Source organism: Dermacentor albipictus, chromosome 3 (genome assembly GCF_038994185.2).
Source record: "Dermacentor albipictus isolate Rhodes 1998 colony chromosome 3, USDA_Dalb.pri_finalv2, whole genome shotgun sequence".
NCBI lineage: Eukaryota > Metazoa > Arthropoda > Arachnida > Ixodida > Ixodidae > Dermacentor > Dermacentor albipictus.
The window spans coordinates 106,528,802-106,548,604 of record NC_091823.1 but is presented as its reverse complement, the minus strand read 5'-3'; the positions used below and the strand labels follow the sequence as shown (position 1 = coordinate 106,548,604).

At 46.6% G+C, this 19,803-nt stretch overlaps 1 protein-coding gene across 1 annotated transcript in view; it reads right to left on the bottom strand.

Annotated features, from left to right (window-relative positions):
* LOC135904890 (low-density lipoprotein receptor-related protein 4-like) overlaps window positions 1-19,443 on the bottom strand; it is a 216,091-nt gene extending 196,648 nt beyond the window's left edge. The window contains exon 1 of the mRNA XM_070535911.1: window positions 19,369-19,443. Within this exon, the coding sequence (XP_070392012.1) occupies window positions 19,369-19,387 (19 nt within the window). The 5' untranslated portion in view covers window positions 19,388-19,443. The remainder of the gene's footprint in view (window positions 1-19,368) is intronic.
* Between the last annotated feature and the right edge of the window lie 360 nt (window positions 19,444-19,803).

Below are 19,803 nucleotides of genomic sequence, written 5' to 3'. Positions count from 1 at the left end.
AATTAAAGAACACATTACAGGAGATTCCGCGCACTACGTTCAGAGTACCACCACAACGCAAGCTCGCGCATCTTATTAAATCGAATGCGCAAATTTCTTTTTTTTAGTTGCAGACAGCAGAAGTACCCAGCCACAAAAAAAAAAAATATTTAGCTTTTAGCACAGTGGCAATATTTCCTCGCTCAATACTTCGCAAGCTTTTAAAGTTTTCGAGCTTTCCGAAACGCGAAGTGCTCGTAAAAAAGGCGTGCGAAAATAAAGGGTCTAAAAGCGTAAAATCTCAATTCAGATTCGACTCATAATATTACCTAAGTAACTGAGCACGTACAATCATCACCCGAATACGGCGGCAGATACTCCAATCTTTATCGTCATCCTGAGGCCACATAGTGAATTAAAAAGGAAGAGAGAGAGAGAGAAGAAAAATGACGTCACGAGTATCCCATTTTTCATTCCTTTATTAAGCGTGTGATCATTTGCACGAGGCATAGCGCGTACGTCTAACACACTTCTTGCATGGTTGAGCTCATGGCTCGGGGAACACGCGCATTGGATATAAGCGCTCTCGTCTTTATTGCAAAAAAAAAAGAAAGTTAAAGCCGGAAGTTTCTATCGCAGCTCCTGTTCTTTGTCGCATGGATGGCGAAAGAAGTTTAAACAAGAAACAGGCCTCATTTCAGTGTTTTTTTCTTCTAATCTGTGGGAAACGCACGAGGGTACAAACAAACGTTCCCTTTAGCAGATTAGAGTCATTATGAACAGCCCGGGGAGACCAGTGGTTAGGAAACCAGTACTAAGGCGGATCGTTCAACTAACGCAGGTGTGGGAAGCTTTCGTTGGGATCTCTTTCGTGGCCGTTTCTCGTTTGTGATGTGCTCAGTGGGCGGCCACATAATGACCCTCTTATTTTGATGACGTTTTTGAAGCAGCAGGAACTGGTCGTGTCCTAATACTTGTCTGCACGCGCGCTTACATAGTGAGGGCTTAATCTACGTATAGTTTGATTGATGCGAACAATAAGATATTGTTTTTTGTCGGTCAATACTAACTTGCGCGAGAGCAGCCTCAACACGATTTCATTGGCAATAAATTATCTAAATGTGCCTGTTTGATTGTATTTCTCCCATACGAAAAAGCGCGCACCTTAAAGACATAGCTGACATGCTATACACAAGAACAAACACGAAATGCGGAAAAGCAAAGCGCAGAAGATTCCAGGATTGCACTTGTGCATGTAAGCTCCCAGTAATTCTCTAGGCTGCAATGCATCCATCCTCGAAAAAAAGAAAAAAGAAAGGGAGGTTAAATGGTAAGTCATGAGTTGTTATCTCAAAATGATTAATAATAATAGGCAACTATTCACCTGGTCCCAGATTTCCTGTTATTACAGCTTCTCAGTTACCCGCCGTGGTTGCTCAGTGGCCATGGTTAGGCTGCTAAGCACGAGGTCGCGGGATCGAATCCCGGCCATGGCGGCCGCATTTCGACGGGGGACGAAATGCGAAAACACCCGTGTGCTTAGATTTAGGTGCGCGTTAAACAACCTCAGGTGGTCGAAATTTCCTGAGTTCTCCACAACGGCGTGCCTCACAATCAGAAAGTGGTTTTGGCACGTAAAACCCCATAATTTTTACACTTCTCAGTTGTATTTATAGAAGCGTGGTGAGCAAAGGTGAGCTTATTGACACGTGTACTTATTTAATCCTTTTCTCGGGGACTGCATTTCACCCGCTACACAAAGTTAAGGTTAACGCTCTGAACAGGACGCGCCTGTATGATTTGCAACTTACTCGAATGTTATCGTTGATTCTATCTGTTGCGTATGTTCTCGTAAAACATTTTATAGTCAGATAGCATGCGCAACACGAATCGTGTAGTGGTTTTTGGAAGGCACGAGGGCACCAGCGATAACCCTGTAACTTTCGTCGAGTCACGAAAACAAAAATAAAAAAAACAAAAAAACCAACGATCGCCAACTTTACTCGCCGCTGTTACTGTGCTCCAAGGTCACTTGTTCTGCTGGTCACAAGTTCACTCACCAAGGCACTAAATTTGTAGCTGACAGTGTTGACACTGCGTCGATGTTCGCTGTCACTACAACGTGACAATATTTGCCACTTTTTTCTACCAGTGTTAAGCGCCAGTACATTTTATGTGTTCCGCGTAGGCCACCGTTTACACCAGACTCAACGTAAGGCATCAAGATGCCACTGCCACGAAGCGTGTCATTACAACCCCCTCGGTGCGGTTGCGCATAAATAATGATGTACACTCTTTGTACAATGTATGTATATGTACATGTATGTAAAATATATATATATATATATAATTCGGGGCTGTACGTGCCAAAACCACGATCTGATTCTGCGGCAGGACGCAGTGAGGGACTCCGGATTAATTTTGACCACTTGGAGTTCTTTAACGTGCACCTAAATCTAGGTACACGGGTGCTTTTGTATTGCGCCCCCATCGATATGCGGGCGCCGGGGCGGGAATTGGGTCCCGGCACCACGTGCTTAGCAGCGCAATAGCGAAGCCACTAAGCAACCTCGGCGGCTTCGCGATGGTTCAGATCGACCTCGTTGGACCTCTACCACCCTGTCAAGGCCCAAGGTACCTGCCAACTACATCTTACAGGTTTGCACTGGCGATCGGGAGCCGTGACGGTGACTATATAGCTTCACCACGGTCACCGAAGCAGCTCAATTTTTCTCGACACTGGATTACAGGCATCTAGTGGGCCTCCGCCATGTTCGCAGAATGAGGACAGTGATTCGTGTCGTCCATCTGCACCAAACGTTTTCGGCATGACTCGGCCAAGCGCAGTGGCATATATACCACAGAAAAGCGGGCTGATTGGCAGTCATCGTACTTCGATGTGCACCTTCCGTCATCGCCCGTTTCCGCTCGCCGAGACCGCCTCAGCACTAATGTAACTACGGCCACCGACGCCCGTGGTCATTATCATCATCATCGTTATCGCTCGCCTACGGTTGCGGTTATACTCTTGGGGCAGAGCTTCATATACCGGCACCTACATGGCCTCCCATAGCGCCTCACGTGTGCCTTGAGTGGTCCGTGACCTAGTAACATTGGCGCCCCGTGCAACTGTACTAAACAAATTAAACGAACCTTTCTGAGGTTTGAAGCTGCTCAACCTGTCCAGAGCGTGGTCCTAACGCTCCACATACTAGCGCTTAGTCGCATGTGTTTCTCGCGTCTGTGCGCTTCACTCGGTTTAATGTGACAATTTAGGCACAAAATACAATGTAAACTGTCAAATGACGTGGCTTATTGGAACCTAATATAAATAACATTTCGACCATACGCCAGTCGCCAGCACTGCAAAGTACACCCCAACGCTTTTTCTTTCATTTTTTTTTGCTTTTTAAAGAAAGGTGCATTGTTCATTTACCGTCTATAAATTAGTATTGAATGCATGTATACCGCTCAAGAATATAGACTGTTGGGCTAGTCGACGTTACATATTTATCATTGCGCTGAGTGGAAAGATTGTCCGGGAAAAGAGAGACCAGGCGGACAGGACAGACATTCTTTCCCGTCCGCATGGCGTCTATTTCCAACAATTGTACCATTCAGCGCGATGATCAATATGTAAAGCGCTTTTTGCGTTGAGGACATACGAAGAAAATTTGTTTCGATTGTTGCCACAAATCGTACAATTTTTTTTTTCTTTTGACTGTGGTGTTTTTAGTTGCTTCACTTTCAGGGGAAAGTGCAATTGCCAGTATGAAGTCACGTGCTGGCCATGTTTACGTTACTGTGATGAAAAAGTTACCGGTGTAATGATACAAACTGAAATAATAAGTAAACTAAATATGCGCACGCGCTATCATAGCATCTAGAAGTTAGTACGACTAAATCGCAGGCATTTATTTATGACAGCCCATAATTGAGGAAGAAGAAGAAGGCGGCGAGTCAAGAAGCGTTCTTCAGTTCCCGCATTTTCCCAGCTTTTCTTGTATTTAATCGTCGCGAGCCAATGTTTATTTGTGCACATCTTTTCCGTGAAGTTGTAAGGACCACGTGGATACCCTTTTTGCCACAGTGAGTGACTTTTCACCATTTTACGGACATTCCTGTGCATCCGTCGGCGGCGTCTGACGAGCACTTCGGAGACCACGCCTTGGCCTCCGGGGTGGCTCAGTGCCACTCGTCCGCTACCATCATGGAATACCAAGTACAGGGAGAAAGTATTCTTCCGGAGGAAGTCACTCAAGAGCAGGGATGGCAAACCGCAGGTGCTAGAAGAGCTGGCGCCAAATCGCGGGAAGCTAACCCGAACGCCATGGCAACGCCTTTGGCTCCCCATAGCTACAAGTCTAGCGGCACAGCGCTGAAGACCAAGATCATTAGGGCGAGCCGAATGCCTGTTCTTCCCAAAGAAGACACGAAGATCGTTATTAGACCAAGAGGTGGGCTGAATATTTCCAAAATTGGAGCGGCCACGGTGGCTGACGCAATACTTGCAGCCTCCGGCATCAGCCAGCACGAGCTCACACAAGACACTCTGTGCCCGAACTTACAGCAAAACATCATGGTGGCCAGCACTCCCAGACGGGAGAATGCCGATCGATATGCCCGCATCAAGCAAATCCGAATCACGGGCAAGATTCACGAAATCTGCGCGTACGAGACAGCCCCGCACTCCACGTGCAAGGGGGTCATACGTGGCATACCGTTGCAAGACGACCCAGCGACGGTAGATGGCAAGATTGTTAACCCGAACAACCCTCTTGCACTAGCAGCCAAGATAATTGCTCAGACTGGGACCATTATCATCGCCTTTGACGGGCAGCGGGTATCGAATTTTGTCAGGTACGGAACGCTCCTGATGCAATGTTCCCTATATCGAAAGCAAGTGGACGTATGCCACGCCTGCGGAAGACTCGGGCATCGCGCCGATGTATGTCCAACACCGAGCGACGTCATCTGTCGGAGATGCGGCCTGCCAAATCCCAATGAGCAGCATCAATGCACCCCAAAATGCAAGATCTGCGGTGGTCCGCACCTTACAGCCGGTAAAGAGTGTGCGCGCAGATTCAAGATGCCATACATTGTTCGCCGACGACGCTTCGAGCGTGCCAGGCAGCAAGAGCAGCTCCCCACGCCAGCACCAACAGCACCAACTGCACCATCCAGCACCAACCGTAGGGGCAGAAGACGCTTGCGCTCGAGAAGCCGCTCTACAAGCTGACGGGGCTCCAGAAGTCGCTCTACCTCGAGATCGCGACTTACATCACCTTCTCCAGCGCGCTCCAGCTCCAGAAGCTGCTCCAAGTCCCGTACTGGGAGCGACTTCTCCAACAGCTCACGTTCGAAGACCCCCAACGGCGGTAAAGGCAAGTCCTCTCTAACGTGGGCCGATAGGGCCCGTGGCAACCAAACGCAGGCGTCCAACTCTCAAGACTCGCACGACCTGCGTCTCACGAATGAGCTCGAAGAGCTTAGGCGTGCCAATGATAGTCTTAGAAAGGAAAACGCTCTGTTCAAGCAGGAAATCAGTCGGCTAGCCGCCGAGATGGCGGAAATACGAAGATTGGCGCTCACACAGCCAGCTTCTCAGCCTGCCGCACGCTCTTCGGCCATGGACACAGTGGAGGCCCCTCCCAAGACGGTTGCAGTGAAGCGGCGTGCCCTGGATGACTCAAGGGGAGAGGAGATGGTAGAACTCCTGTCTGACCTCAAGAACGCCATCTCCAACATACAGACAGGTCTCTCACACGTACAAGAAATGATCGCGCACCCTCAGCTGGGCCTGGTCGCCCTCAGCACTAGAATACTTAGGCTGGAGGGAACCAGCCACGGATCTTTGCCAAGCACATCTACAGCTCAAGTCACAACGTTGCCCAGCGTCATTGCCTCACCGACGGAGGGTGCCATTATGAATGCGGCACTTTCGCAATTCATTCACAAGCCCAAACATGGATAACGTAACTAACGTCATAACAATGTGGCAGTGGAATTGCGCAGGGTTCGCCAGCAAACGGGCGACCCTGCGACAATACCTAAATAGCGTAAAGGACACACCCCAAGTAATCGCCTTGCAGGAAACGATCACATCATCACCTATCAAGCTCCCCGGTTTCCTTACGGTGGCTTCCACTGAAGGAGGAAGGGGGGTCGCTATCCTGGTTAGTAAAAAGTTCACGTGCCTTCAGCGAGACCTTGGTCCCGCGGACAATGGGATCGAGTACGTCATGGCCGAACTCCTTGTCGATCCCCCTACGCGGCGCCTAAGAAACATCTTCATACTGAATGTTTACTGCAGACCCAGCGTTCACAGAGCCAAACCTAGTGGTATTCTCAAGAAGGCCGTGCATTTGGCTGGCTGTCAGCCTCTAATCGTCATGGGGGATTTTAATGCCCAGCATCAGGCGTGGGGCTATTGTACCAATACGAAGAAGGGTAGAGACATATGGGATGCGGCAGCGGAGGAAGATCTTACGCTGATAACCGATAAAGACTTTCCAACCAGGAGAGGGAACTCGGTATGCCGAGATACGACTCCGGATCTTACCTTTGTCAAGAACCTGGAAAACGTCAAGTGGACCAACACAGCCATGGACCTCGGTAGCGATCATTGCATCATCGAAGCTGTGATCAAGACTGCCCGCAACAAAACGAGGACCTTTAGGTTCACTGACTGGGACATGTTCCGAGCCAACCGCTCCGAGCGCGTCCTTAACGATGATATGTACCTAGACTCTTGGTGCGACGAGATAAAGAAGGATGCGGCTAGAGCCACCAAGGAGGTGACAACCGATCTGGAGGTGGACAGGATGGACAGTAGGCTGGCGCATCTTTTGGAAGGCAAGCAGGCACTGCTCGCGAGATGGAAGACTCAGCGCCATAACAGAAGACTACGCAAGAAAATCACCGATATAAACAAGATTATAGAGGCTCATTGCAAGGTGCTATGCAAGCAGCAATGGGACGAGCTGTGCGACTCGGTGGAGGGCCAGCTCAAGAACGGTAAAAGCTGGGGTCTTCTTAAGCACCTACTGCACGATGGCAACACCAAGTCCAACCAGAAGAGAGCTTTGGCGAAAGCTGTCCATTTGGCCACCGACTCGACTCCAGATGAGGCAGTCATGGAGCACCCCATAGACAAGTACCTGGGGGCCACGGACGATCCGGTGCCCCCCCAGTTTCCCGAGTACGAAGGGCGTGACGTACCATCTATGGACGAGGATTTCACCGTGGCTGAGGTCAAGCGAGTTCTCGCATCCCTCAACGGCAGATCTGCCCCTGGGCCCGACGGGATCACCAACAAAATGCTCAAGCATCTCGACGACGCCTCAATCGAGTTTCTTACGCGCAAGATGAATGATATCTGGTGCAGCGGCCTCATTCCCAAGAGCTGGAAAACAGCCTACACAGTACTCATACCGAAGCCAGGTAAAGCGCCGAGCTTCGACAATCTAAGGCCCATCTCCCTGACGTCGTGTGTTGGAAAGATGGCCAAGCACGCCATGCTTAACCGCCTCACTGACCATCTCGAGTCTAACGAATGCTATACACACAACATGATTGGCTTTCGGTCGGGGCTTTCGACTCAGGACGCCATGAGACTGATCAAGCACCAAATCATTGACTCTACCTCCGCCGACACTAAGGCGATTCTCGGCTTGGATCTGGAAAAGGCTTTTGACAACATATCGCACGCCTTTATTCTCAAGAGCCTGACAGAGTGTAACGTCGGCAAACGGGCGTACAATTTCGTGCGCTCTTTCCTTTCCTCAAGGTCCACTAGACTGAAGATTGACGAGTTTTTGACCCACGAAATCCAGCTTGGTCCAAAGGGAACACCTCAGGGGGCGGTGATCTCCCCGACGCTGTTCAACATCTCCCTGATCAACCTGTCGAGGGCCTTGAACAAAATCCCCAACATTAACCACACGATCTACGCGGATGACATCACCATCTGGTGCTCCAGTGGATGTGAAGGGCAGGTCGAGGGTGCTTTGCAAGAGGCCATCGATGTGACGGAGCGGTATCTAATCCCCACCGGGCTAAGGTGCTCGGCCGCTATATCCGAGCTCTTGCTCTATAAGAAGAGGCCCAGAGGCGGTTCACACCGATCCTGGAAGCCAGCAGCAGAGAGCCACATTACATTATTCACCGGTAAGGGCTCCCCAGTACCGCGGGTAGACACTATCAGGGTCCTAGGAATGTTTATCGAGTCAAACGGGGCCAATGGAGCCGCCCTCAAACGCATTTGTTCCAAGACCGAAAGCGCCCTCGGCCTGATCCGAAGAATCGCCAATAGGTACTGCGGAATCAAGGAAGACAATCTGATCCGGATTATCCACGCCTTCGTGCTCTGCCACCTCGCTTATTCAGGGGCTATGCACAATTGGCTCGTATCGGAGCGCAACAAGATCAACGCCTTAATCAGAAGAGTCTTCAAGCTTGCCGTCAGCCTTCCCATGCGAACGCACACAAAAGACCTTCTCAATTTGGGAATTCACAACACGTTCGAAGAAATCGTTGAAGCCCAAGAATTTTCCCAGTTTGTCAGACTCTCCGGTACCCCAGCGGGCCGAGCCATACTTGGCAAGCTGGGACGTAACCCCATGGTCGTCAGTCTCGACGCTGTGAAGCTGTCCAGCGACGTAAGGTCCAAAATTTACATACACCGGATGCCACGAAATATGCATCCCACCTACAACGAAGGACGAAGGCGAGCCAGGGGTAAAGCTCTGCTCGCTAGTGCCCGCTTGAACAAAGACCGAACATGCTTCGTAGACGCTGCTTCCTACGTTCAAGAAGAGGCCTTCTCCTCAGTGGTCATCGGCTGTGATGCTAAAATCCTTAGCTGCGCTACCGTCCGCACTTCTAATTCCAGCGTTGCAGAGCAAGTTGCTATTGCTCTTGCATTGACGGACAGTGTACATGACACGATTTATTCGGATTCTAAGGCCGCTGTCAGGGCCTTTCAGATGGGAATGGTGGCTCCCCAGGCCCTACGTATCATCCAAAGTGCCAAAGACATGAAACATCACTCTTTGGCCTGGTTCCCTGCGCACCTTGGGACCATTGAGGGTGCCTTGATCAACCCCAACGAGGAGGCGTACTCGGCTGCACGAGGTTTGACTGACCGTGCGCTGGGCAACGCGTCCTCTCCTGGGCGACCCGAGCCTCTCTGCTCGTACAACGAAATCTGCAAATACAATTATCTGTCAAGAAGAGTCCTACCTTCGCCGCACTCCTCGCTGTGCAGGGCCCAGGCAGTCACTCTCAGACTACTGCAAACAAGCACTTACCCGAGCCCCGCAGCGCTACACACAATGTACCCCGACCGGTTCCCAAGCCCGGATTGCCCTCTGTGTGGTGACTATGCGGACTTCGAACATGTCCTGTGGGGCTGCGCCTCTGCCGGTCCTCCTTTCACTCAAGAGGAAATGAAGAAGCTGATTTGGGCCCAGGATCAGACCTCTCAAACCCTGGCAGTCCAGAGGGCTCGCGACAGGGCCGTCAGGTTCCACCTGATGGTCCCCGAGTGGGCCTAGCCAGGTGGCGTGGCGTTTGCTTACGTCTCTAGTGGACAAAATAAAGTTGTTTCACTCACTCACTCACTCACTCACAGCCCATAATTTACACCACTTCTCTTTCCAACTACCCTCACTACTCGTTAGAGCATACGTGATGTCGCGTACGGTTTGCAGAAACGATAACTACCAAATTTGAGATATATATAAAAGAGTTTGCATCAAAATATTATGGCAAGTGTGTCGATATCGGGTGTTTCAGCGAATACTTCCATTTTTTTTTAGATAAATTGACTGTGGTAGATAGCACAATTCTAGTCGATGAGCCGGTCTAATAAAGGATTGGGACCTTACTTGCACAAGAACTTGAAATGCATAATGGTCTAATGAACAAAATTCACTAATTAGGTTTTTAACTAAGTACCTTGTGGCTCATATTGCAATTTACAAATTCTAGCAGAGGAGTTTGCAAGGGTGATCCACTTGGAAGGAATTCTGGGGCACCAGTTTTGAGCTATTAACTCCCAAACTTTGCGGAGAAATGCATTGGCGTTCCAGTTACTTTTGTGCTTCAATGCATAGAACAACGTTTTCTTAAGGAAGTAAGTAGAACGACAGTGCACTTTTACCGCATATCTGGTAAATGGTGTCCCCCACAGAAATATTTTCAAGTGGATATGACTTGCAGTCTCACCTGTATGTACTATTGGGTTTCTTAAACTATTGAAGATGTTTCTTTTTCCCTCCTCCTATTCTTTTCATGTGTGTGCCCTTTCTTTTCTTTAAGATGTTTCTGTGTCCCCTTAACCCCTTCCCTAGTGCGGGGTAGCAAACTGAATATTTATCTTCCGGTTAACCTCCCTGCCCTTCTCATTTCTTTTATCTCTCTCTCTCTAAATATAGTTAAGATATTTAGGCCAGAGTTCCAACACTTATATAAACGCCGTGATTCCATGTAGCTCTCCAACAGCCCACAATGTGACTTAAAAGAAAACGTTCCTACAATACGCAAAATTTTATTCTTAAATTATTTCCTTTCATGTACTATCGCAGTGAACTGCCTGAAAAGGGAGTCGCAGAAACGAGGACACCACAAAAGCAAGAAAGACAGAACAAACGTTGCCTTATTAATTCACTTTCGCGTTTCTTTCGCAATTCTTTCTCTCGTCTCATACTCGCGTGGTGCGCGTAGAGACCCGCATAACACGTGTTTGCGTGCTCGATCGCTTTATACACTCTTATTATTTGAGCTCTTACACACGACAAACTGCGACCACAAAAGCAAAGCAAGCTTGCTATCGTGACCACGAAATACATGCAGAAAACACGGGTAGCGCAGGCATTACTCATTAGAACGCGGGCCGGTCGCAACGAAATCTTCCCGCCAAGCACAGTTTTCTCTCTTTTCCTCCGAAATGTGCGAACGTATAGTAGGTGCGCGATGAAAAATGCGCGGGGACCCAGCGTACGCCGGTCGCAAATTTGTTAGCTTTGTTTCTCATTCGCGTCCGCGCTCCCGGACTCCGGGAAATTCTTTTCGACGCTGGAGACCCAGCTTCAACGTGGCTCGCCGATAGGGAGCGCTGCTTCCAAGAAAATAAAATAAAAGTAAAACGGGGGCCGAGGCGAAGCGAGAATCTGTGGTCCAATGGAAGAAACACGTATACATTAGCAAGATTTACATCCTCCGTCGTCTATAGTTCAAGGGGCAGAGAAAGGCTTGCATTTTCGTCTCTCCCCTTTCTTGCGCCCCGCCTCGTGTCCTGCGTGGCGCAAGGTGCTGTTTGTCACTGACACCGTAACCATGCGAAAAATGAAGTGCCTGCATCCTTTCGAGCCCAATGCGCGTACTCTCTCAACTAGAGTTCTTTTTTTTTCAGCACGTACACTTCACTGCACTACACGCTACCCTTACCCCTACCCCTCCTCTTCTTTTTCGCTTCGCTCTTAACGCACGCACTGCTGTCTCCGAGTTCTATGGTCCACACTAGATCCCCTGATGCTCTTTCTTTCTTTCTTTCTTTCTTTCTTTCTTTCTTTGTTTCTTTCTTTCTTTCTTTCTTTCTTTCTTTCTTTCTTTCTTTCTTTCTTTCTTTCTTTCTTTCTTTCTAGGCCTCGACTGTAAAAAATGGAGCAAATATAATTCGAGTGCCAAGCTGTATTTCCCGTGAAAGATGTATGGCCTCTACACAGCACATATTGAAGCAGAACTGAATATGTATACCAAATTGAGACGTGGTGGTGTCTCAGTATCCTTGCATTTGTTAACACTTACTCATTTGTAGAGCACCATGGGAAGGGGGCGCCTAGAAGCGGTTGCTTTACGAACGGCAGTGCTGAGTTCAAGCTACTGCATTAAAATGTGCCTTAGATGCATAGCGGATAGGCGTTGCGTCAGTTAGCTTTACGTTTTTTATGACTGTCTGAGTATAAGTCAGGCCGTCGCATGCGCTCGTACATGGCTCGGGCCCACTACGAGGACTCATCCTACACCAGCGGTAGCGCCACTTTCGTTTGACGCCTTTATTTATCGACGCCACTGAAAGAGCCAAAGCCAGCATTGACAGCCGGCGCATTTGTACGGGCGTATATTTTAGCTGGGATTTCGGGGCTCAGACGGGGCTGCTTGGTGCATGAAATATCTGTCTTCGACAAGAGACACGACTCGATATAATACGGCGTGACGTGGCTTCAGTTACATAGCTGCGGTTTGCGTGCGACACACAACTTACGTGACGGCAGCGGTATCAGTGATGTGTGGGATAAGTGGAGCAGGGTTTCAACCTTAAACGCAAAGTGCGGGAAAGCCTTACGCATTGCGCTAGACGACTGTGTTAGTGTTACAAAACTGGGAAACTTCATGAGGCGGATAAGTATGTCGCGATATGGAAGGAGAGAGGAACAAAGAAATGGGTGAATACCACATTGCGTGGGGCAGCGGCAAGTCTTGTAAACGTCAGAGCGTTAAAGGGGTCCTGAGACAGTTTTCTAACTAATCATAGTATGGCCTGACTAATAAAGGACGTCGTTTCACGAATATCGTGAAAAGATTGTAAATTTCGTGCTCCATGCAGTGGATTACTATCTCGCTCACATGTTCACTGTGGCCTATACGACAGGTCGGCAACGTTTTCTTACTACAAAATGTTCAAAAAGTGTTTCAGAGCCCCTTAGAGACCGGATATCAATTGTGATTTCTTAAGTTACTTTTGGGCAAATTAACTTCGCAGTAAATTTTGAACATAGGCTTATTGAATTGAGGCAAGAAAACAACTTTAATTTGCCGCTAAACGATAGCTGTCTTTACATTTTTTTAGCACGGAAATTTAGTTATACATAGGTGCAAGACGTTTGAGAGAGAGATAAGATAGGAAAAACACTGGAGTTAACTTGAATCACGTGCGGGAGCTGTAAGAAACTGATATGATTTAACCAGGCGTATCATTCAGTATTTCTGATGTTTAGCTCCACATCACTATTTACTTTCTACGCCACTTGTTGGCGAGTCAAGTGTTTCGTCTAAGTAAACTCAGTGTGTAATTTATATTACCTACACTGAAATTCTTGCTCGCTGGTCCTTCAAGGACAGGCTTACAAGAAAAAAAAAATGCTATGGGTGACGTAGCACGTACAACTAGCTAACACATTATTTTCCAGGTACAGTATAAAGATTAGACTTTCTTTTTGATTTTGTGGTTCTATGACGTAAGTTCCTCTAAAATGCATCACACTATCTTGGTTAAGGAGTCTTGTCTTTGTCACCATTGGCTGCTACGTAAGTAAGTATCTTTAAACCATTTTCTAGCAGGCAAGTGCTTGTGTACCCCATTGAAGTTTTTTAGCAAGTTCGCGACAAGGCTAACCCACATCACTTGGAATAAAATGTTAACGTTTGGTGAGACAGTCTCGAATCGCCTATGTGCGAGCTGACCGTCTTAGTTCAAAAATTTTTGTTAAACATGTGAAAAAAATTCTTGACTTTCAGTACTTTGCTGTTTGACGAGCCATACACATGGATGCGGAGCACAGTATACTCAAATTCAAAATGTATTGTTTTCTTTTCGTTGCCGATAGTTAAAAGTTATTCATCTATATAAGCTGTCGTTCCGTGATTCAGTAACATGGCACTTTTACTAGTAATACAGTTCTGTTAGTTTAACGCTCATTATTTTCACTACATGCTGCACTTAAAAAAGGTGCTTCTAGGTGAACGACTTCACAACCTTTATACCACGCGAGGCTGAATTTCAAAGTACTTTGTTGAGGTCGTTACTTCGTTAACTACTATCAATATAATACATCCGCAAGAGTATCCGCTAGCAACATTTTATCAAACCGTTGTCGAAATGGCGTAGTATGTGAAATCTGAAAACATGTTTAACATATTCTCATTATGATTATTCAACGTATTCGCGTTCGGAGTTCGGACGGTGATATTGAAACAAAGGTGACTTTGTGCAATATGAGGTTTCCCACGTAAATTGAGTATCAGATAGTTTTTTCGTGATAGATAGTAAATTTACATAAATGTCCATAATAAATCATACAAACACGGTCAGCAAATGGTTATATGCTTTAACCGACAACACCGCAGAACCTAAGCGTCAGATTGATTTATTCATACATCAAGTAACTGCAAGTTTTAAAGCATAGTTTTCAGCAGAAAAACACTTCTATCGATAATGTTTATATTCCAATGGGAGAAGACTAGGTAAAAATCTAGTTGGTAGGTGCGGTGAGCTTATTGTTCATGCCAATTTATTACAAAAAGAAATGAGACAGGGTTTTTATTGATACGTCGGTCAGCTCTTAAATGCCCAGAGGTTAGACTTCGACTCTTATTTGTTGCATTCATTTGGGCACTTATATATACATGCAGGTTATTTAAATGCCATATACGCATTTGTTGCTATTTAGCGTGAGTGGGGTACATACGGGATATATAGTCCTAAAAACACTGCTTCACGGATATTTTTTTTTAAATTTTATTTATTCAACACTGCCAGCCGCCTTTTGGTAGCCAGGGCAGGAGTGGTTGCAAGACGCTTTTCATATTAATGGTCCATCAAGAAAACAACAAGAGTAACAGTTACGACAGAGAATCACATAGGCACACAGTAAGGTTACTGCGAAGCAAAACAAACAAAACAAGATGCAAACGCGTTACATTCAAATCCCCCCCCAAAAAAACGAGCTCACAAAGGTTATTGGCTAGAACTAACTGCTGAAAAAAATGCATCGGGTGATGATAAGGTGGCCACATCGTAGGGCAACTTGTTCCAGTCTGCTATCGTTCTTGGAAAGAACGACAGCTTGTATGTGTTGGTTCTGCACTGAGGCATTATAATTGTTTTGTCGTGTTTGTGTCGAGTCTGTCGGGTTCTGTTGTACTGCATGTAAGTGTGAAATTCTAATTTGGTATGATTATTAATGATTGCAAATCGCATCTACAGACGGTGCATTTTTCGACGAGATTCTAAGGTGGGAAGACCGGAGAGGCTAAGAAGATCAGATATCAATACCTGTCTTCCATAGGCGTGGTGTATAAATCACAGTGCCTTTCTCTGAACCCCCTCAATACTTTTTACATTCGTTCTAGTGTGCGGATCCCAGATCACGTCAGCATATTCCAGTAGGGGACGCACGAGCGAAGTATAAGCTACAAGTTTTGTTTTAGTGGTTGCATGTTTTAAATGGTGTCTTATTAGCCATAGTCTTTTGGATGCCACTGAAACCATGTTCTTAATGTGGGGGCTCCAACTGAGGTTCGAGCTGATCGTTATGCCAAGATACATAAATTGTTGTACTGGTTCTAGAGGAGCGCTATTAATTTTGTACGAATACTTCAGTGGATCTTTCTTTCGGGTTAAGGCCATTTGTTTGCATTTCGTGACATTTAATGTCATCGACCAGTTTTGGTACCAATTACTAACAGCATACAAGTAGTAATTTAGAACGAGCTGGTCGCGTTCGGGGAGAATCGTGTGATAAATTGTGCAGTCATCTGCGAAAAAACGGGCCCGCACAGGAGAGTCAAGTTTTAGGTCATTTAAATATATAAGAAAAAGAAGTGGCCCAAGGACTGAGCCCTGTGGCACTCCTGAAGATACTGGAGCGATGGGTGAGCCTGAACTGGATATCTAGACGTACTGTTGCCGATGAGATAGGTATGAATCAAGCCACTGTAAAATTTGTTGATTCTGTAAGATGTGTCTAAGTTTTAGCAGAAGTTTACCATGCAGTACGCCGTCGAAGGCTTTTTCAATGTCCAGAAAAATGGCATCTATTTGTCCTGCTTTGTCGAAGGGTTTTACAGAAGCCATTGGTAGTGTGAATAAGCTGTGTCACAGTAGATAACCCGCGACGAAATTCATGTTGAACTTCAGAAAAAAAATTATTGTCTTCCAAGAATGAGGCGATGTGTTTGAAAACAAAGTGTTCCATCACTTTACCTGCGGTGCACAACAAGCTAATTGACCTGTAATTAGCGACACGGAGCTTGGTACCAGATTTGTGCACAGGAATAACCTTAGTCAGCTTCCAATCCCTGGGGACGTCACCCTCTCGTAGACTAGTACGCAATATAATAAAGAGGAATAGAGAGGAATAAAGGAATCCAAAGCTAAATGTGAAAATAACTTTTAAGTAGCGCGGCTTGGCTGATATTATTGGTTCAGTCACTCCAACCCTGTCACTTCCAACGTAAGATAAGGTTCTAGTTTGTGGCATTAACATTGTGTGGCATACCTGTTTTTCGAAATCATAGTACAATCGGTCCGTTCTACCCCATCAATTTGAAATAACAAAAATTCTGGCATAATGACGCACATTGTAGGGAATTACGTTCCACAGTCAGGAGTTCTTTACAGTGCAAATAATGCATGGTGCACGAGCCTTTTTCATTCTGACGTCATCGGAATGCGGCCGCCGTGGGCATGGTTGAGCCCTCGACGTCAACCTCAGCAGTGCAGCGCCATAAAGATTGAACTACCACTGCTGGTGTCAATTTCAACTAAAAAGTATATGAACAAAGCGAAAGTCCTTTAATGTTTAAGTCGTTACACGGAGTTTTTACTGTCGTATCGATTTGTCATATCGATAAGAGGCCAGCGAGATATAGAGCCTGTATAACGCCATTAGAGCATAGCTCAAGTTTTTTGTGGCTTCCTGTAAACGCGAGTCTCTTTGCAAGCACAGCAATTAAGAGAAACACGAGGGCAAGTAAAAAAAATAAGAGAGCTTGACTAAACGAACATATACAGAGCTTCTCTGCAAGCGTAGTCTTTATGCAAAAAAGCCAACTTTACATTTGAATTGGTGACATTTTAAAATTTTTGTTTGGTTATTTTTTTCCCGTTGCGCTAAAGCTAACGGTCCTAGTGATGCCGCAAATCAAGGTTGGACAGAAATCCAGGTCGACACACAGAGTTACTGTGTGTCCTTGTACTCCGGAGAACCACGAACACGAGACAACGCTTGAGCAAACTGGGAAATATTGGGCCGCCTACGAGAGTGCGGAGAGTTGCCAGGTTGCGTTGGAGATTTGAAACCACTCCTCTCAGGGCGTTTGCGGCCAAGTCGTGTGTAATCAAATTAACCCTATGGGCTCCCTTTCGCGAGCCGCTTTATATATGAGCGCCGCTCCCAGTTCTCGTTTACCTAGCTCCTGCCACACGAACACTGAGCTGGAGCCTATCACTTTCGCACATTCTCCTCTACATCATTCGCGCTTCCATTCATATGTGAAGTAAAATAGGGATAAGGGATGCTAACCGGACTGAGCTTGGTTGGCTGCCTTGTCTTGCAAAAGGGGGGAATCGCGACTGAAAGATGAGGATTGAAGTGCACGGTGTGCACAGGCACACGACAAAGTGAGGCATTGGTTGTCCGCTTCACCAAGGTCGGTCATGTAGGCTGGTGCATCCTGAGATCATCGGCGTCTGTGTGGCTCTGCTCCTCGCATACGCCTTCAATGAGGACGCGGTGTTAAATATTTTTTCTTCTTCTGTAAAAGGGCTTGTCATCAAAGTGTCCTAAAGCTATCCGAAACGCAAGCCTTCATCATCTGTGCGGCCTGTTTGCCCCTGTGCTTACTTGCATTAAACTCCTCCGCAGAGATAACGCAACGCTCCTTGTCTAGTGCTCGTCTCTTTCGAGCTACGTCGGTGATCTGAGCGGCACTCAGTTTATCTTATCCCCACAATCGACAGGTTGTACAATATAGACGATGACAAAAGAGTGGAATCGGGCGAAAGGAATCTTGGCATTGTCCCGGTCCAATTTTTTTTAAAGCTAGGCCGCATGGTGCGCACTTTGGAAAAGAGAAAAATAAAGAAACGTGTTTTCCAGCTGCAGCACCAACATTTGAAAGCTCGATTTTTCAAGGCGTGAGACTGCGTCGCGCACTATTCCTAGCGACCGCTGAAGTCATCGCCCCCTTGGGGCACAACTCCACGACCATGTTTATCGCCTTACAAGAGCAGCGAAAAAAAGCAGCGCTTTTACCACAATTGCGGGCGAAGCGCTGGTATTTTGCTTTCACATGTGCCGTATAAATGTTGTCCGAAAGAATGAAAAAAGGAAGAAGAAAAGGTTCCCGTGCGTAGAAAAAATACGATCATGTAAGAAGGAAAGAAGACTTTATGCGTTTACGTGTTACCGAATAGTACGTCTACTGCAGTTTATTTATTGTTTTATTTTACTTGTAAACCATTCTTCATCCTGTTTGACCGTATGGAACTTTCATGAAAGAGCGCTTTTCTCCGTTAATTGTGAAAGCATCGCAAACTCCGAGAACCTCTGCCGAGAAACACGAGCCTCGGAAAATATCTTCCTTTCTTTCGTACACTTATTTGTGCTCCCAGCTTTACTGAATGTATCGTGACAAAGACATCTACTTCATATAGACCTACACTGTCACGTAGTCTGCTAAGCGACCAAACATGGTTAAGACTTTCCTTTAGAAAAGGAAACTCATCCGAATGCTCCCACGAATCTGTCAGGCCACAAGACCCTGAAAGCTTAATTTAAAACTTGAAAGTTGAAGTTGGTTGCATCTTGTTTTTGAGATAATAGTCGTGCTCATGGTTATTGCAGCGCATTGTGGTCAGAAAAAAACAGATCCTCGTTTTACCATTTTCATTCTCTATGTGTCACTCTCTTAACTAGAAATAAGCACTAAAGAATCTATGGAAAATTATATTCCGAATGACGCAACGTAAGGCATACAGGAGTAGACCTTTATCATTAGTCACTAAGTTTTCATAGCAGCCCTTGTCTATAGGAATCATCCTGGCCGTATTCGCGTTGATCTGGTGGATAAATATGCCCAATGTATATAAACAGGTACTCTAATATTTTTTTAATCGTGAACGAGTAGCCTCAGTTGATATATCGTTGAGTGATAACGTTGCGTTTCTTTTGAGCAGCACGATATTTTTGCACAAGCAAAAAAAGTCGATGCCTTCATTTCTTCCAGCCTAGCCAAACAATTAAAAATCAAATCACTTCTTACTGCAAGTAAGTCGGCAATACTTCCGTTTCGCCTATTTACTCAACACTTCAAATAGGCCGTACTCGAAGCCTCAGCAAGGCCACTGATATGTTCAGCCGGGTTTACGGCGACCAGCTATCCTAAGAACCATACGTTACATCTCGCAAGCGTCGGCAATATTGGTCCAGATATGATGAACAGGGCCAAATTTATGGATTCACCCTCTTTCTTTTTGTAGTGTCGCAGGCCATTATTCCGTCGGGCTATGTTTCTCCCGCACAACAGGACTACGCTAATATTAAAGGAAACAGCCACTAGTCATCAGCAAGTGCAATTGCATGCGAGAAATATATTACCAACCTTGGGCGAGTACGACCATAGTGGTAAGGGCAGCGCAGTAGATTGCGAGTGGGATTTTGGGAACAGCACTTTCCATTGTTGTCACGTCATCGCGCACACAGAAGAGACGAAACCGCAATAACGCACATCGTCACGGTATTCCGAATGTCAAAAAAAAAAGACAAGAAATCTCCCGGAGCACGAGGAGCGATGGGAAATGTATCCTTCGCGGAAACACTCACTCACGAACGACACATAATTCACGTCAAAGTACGAACGCACCGTCCGACGCACAGCACATGACAGGGAGGTCTGCGCGAGCTAGAACGGCGCAGTGAAGCGAAAGTCAACTAATACCCGATCTTCCGAGCTCGGCACCGCCGATAACACCGACGCGGCTAGCGGAATGCGGGGCGCTCGAAGTACTCTCCCGTTCACAGGGGGGAAATAGGGCCT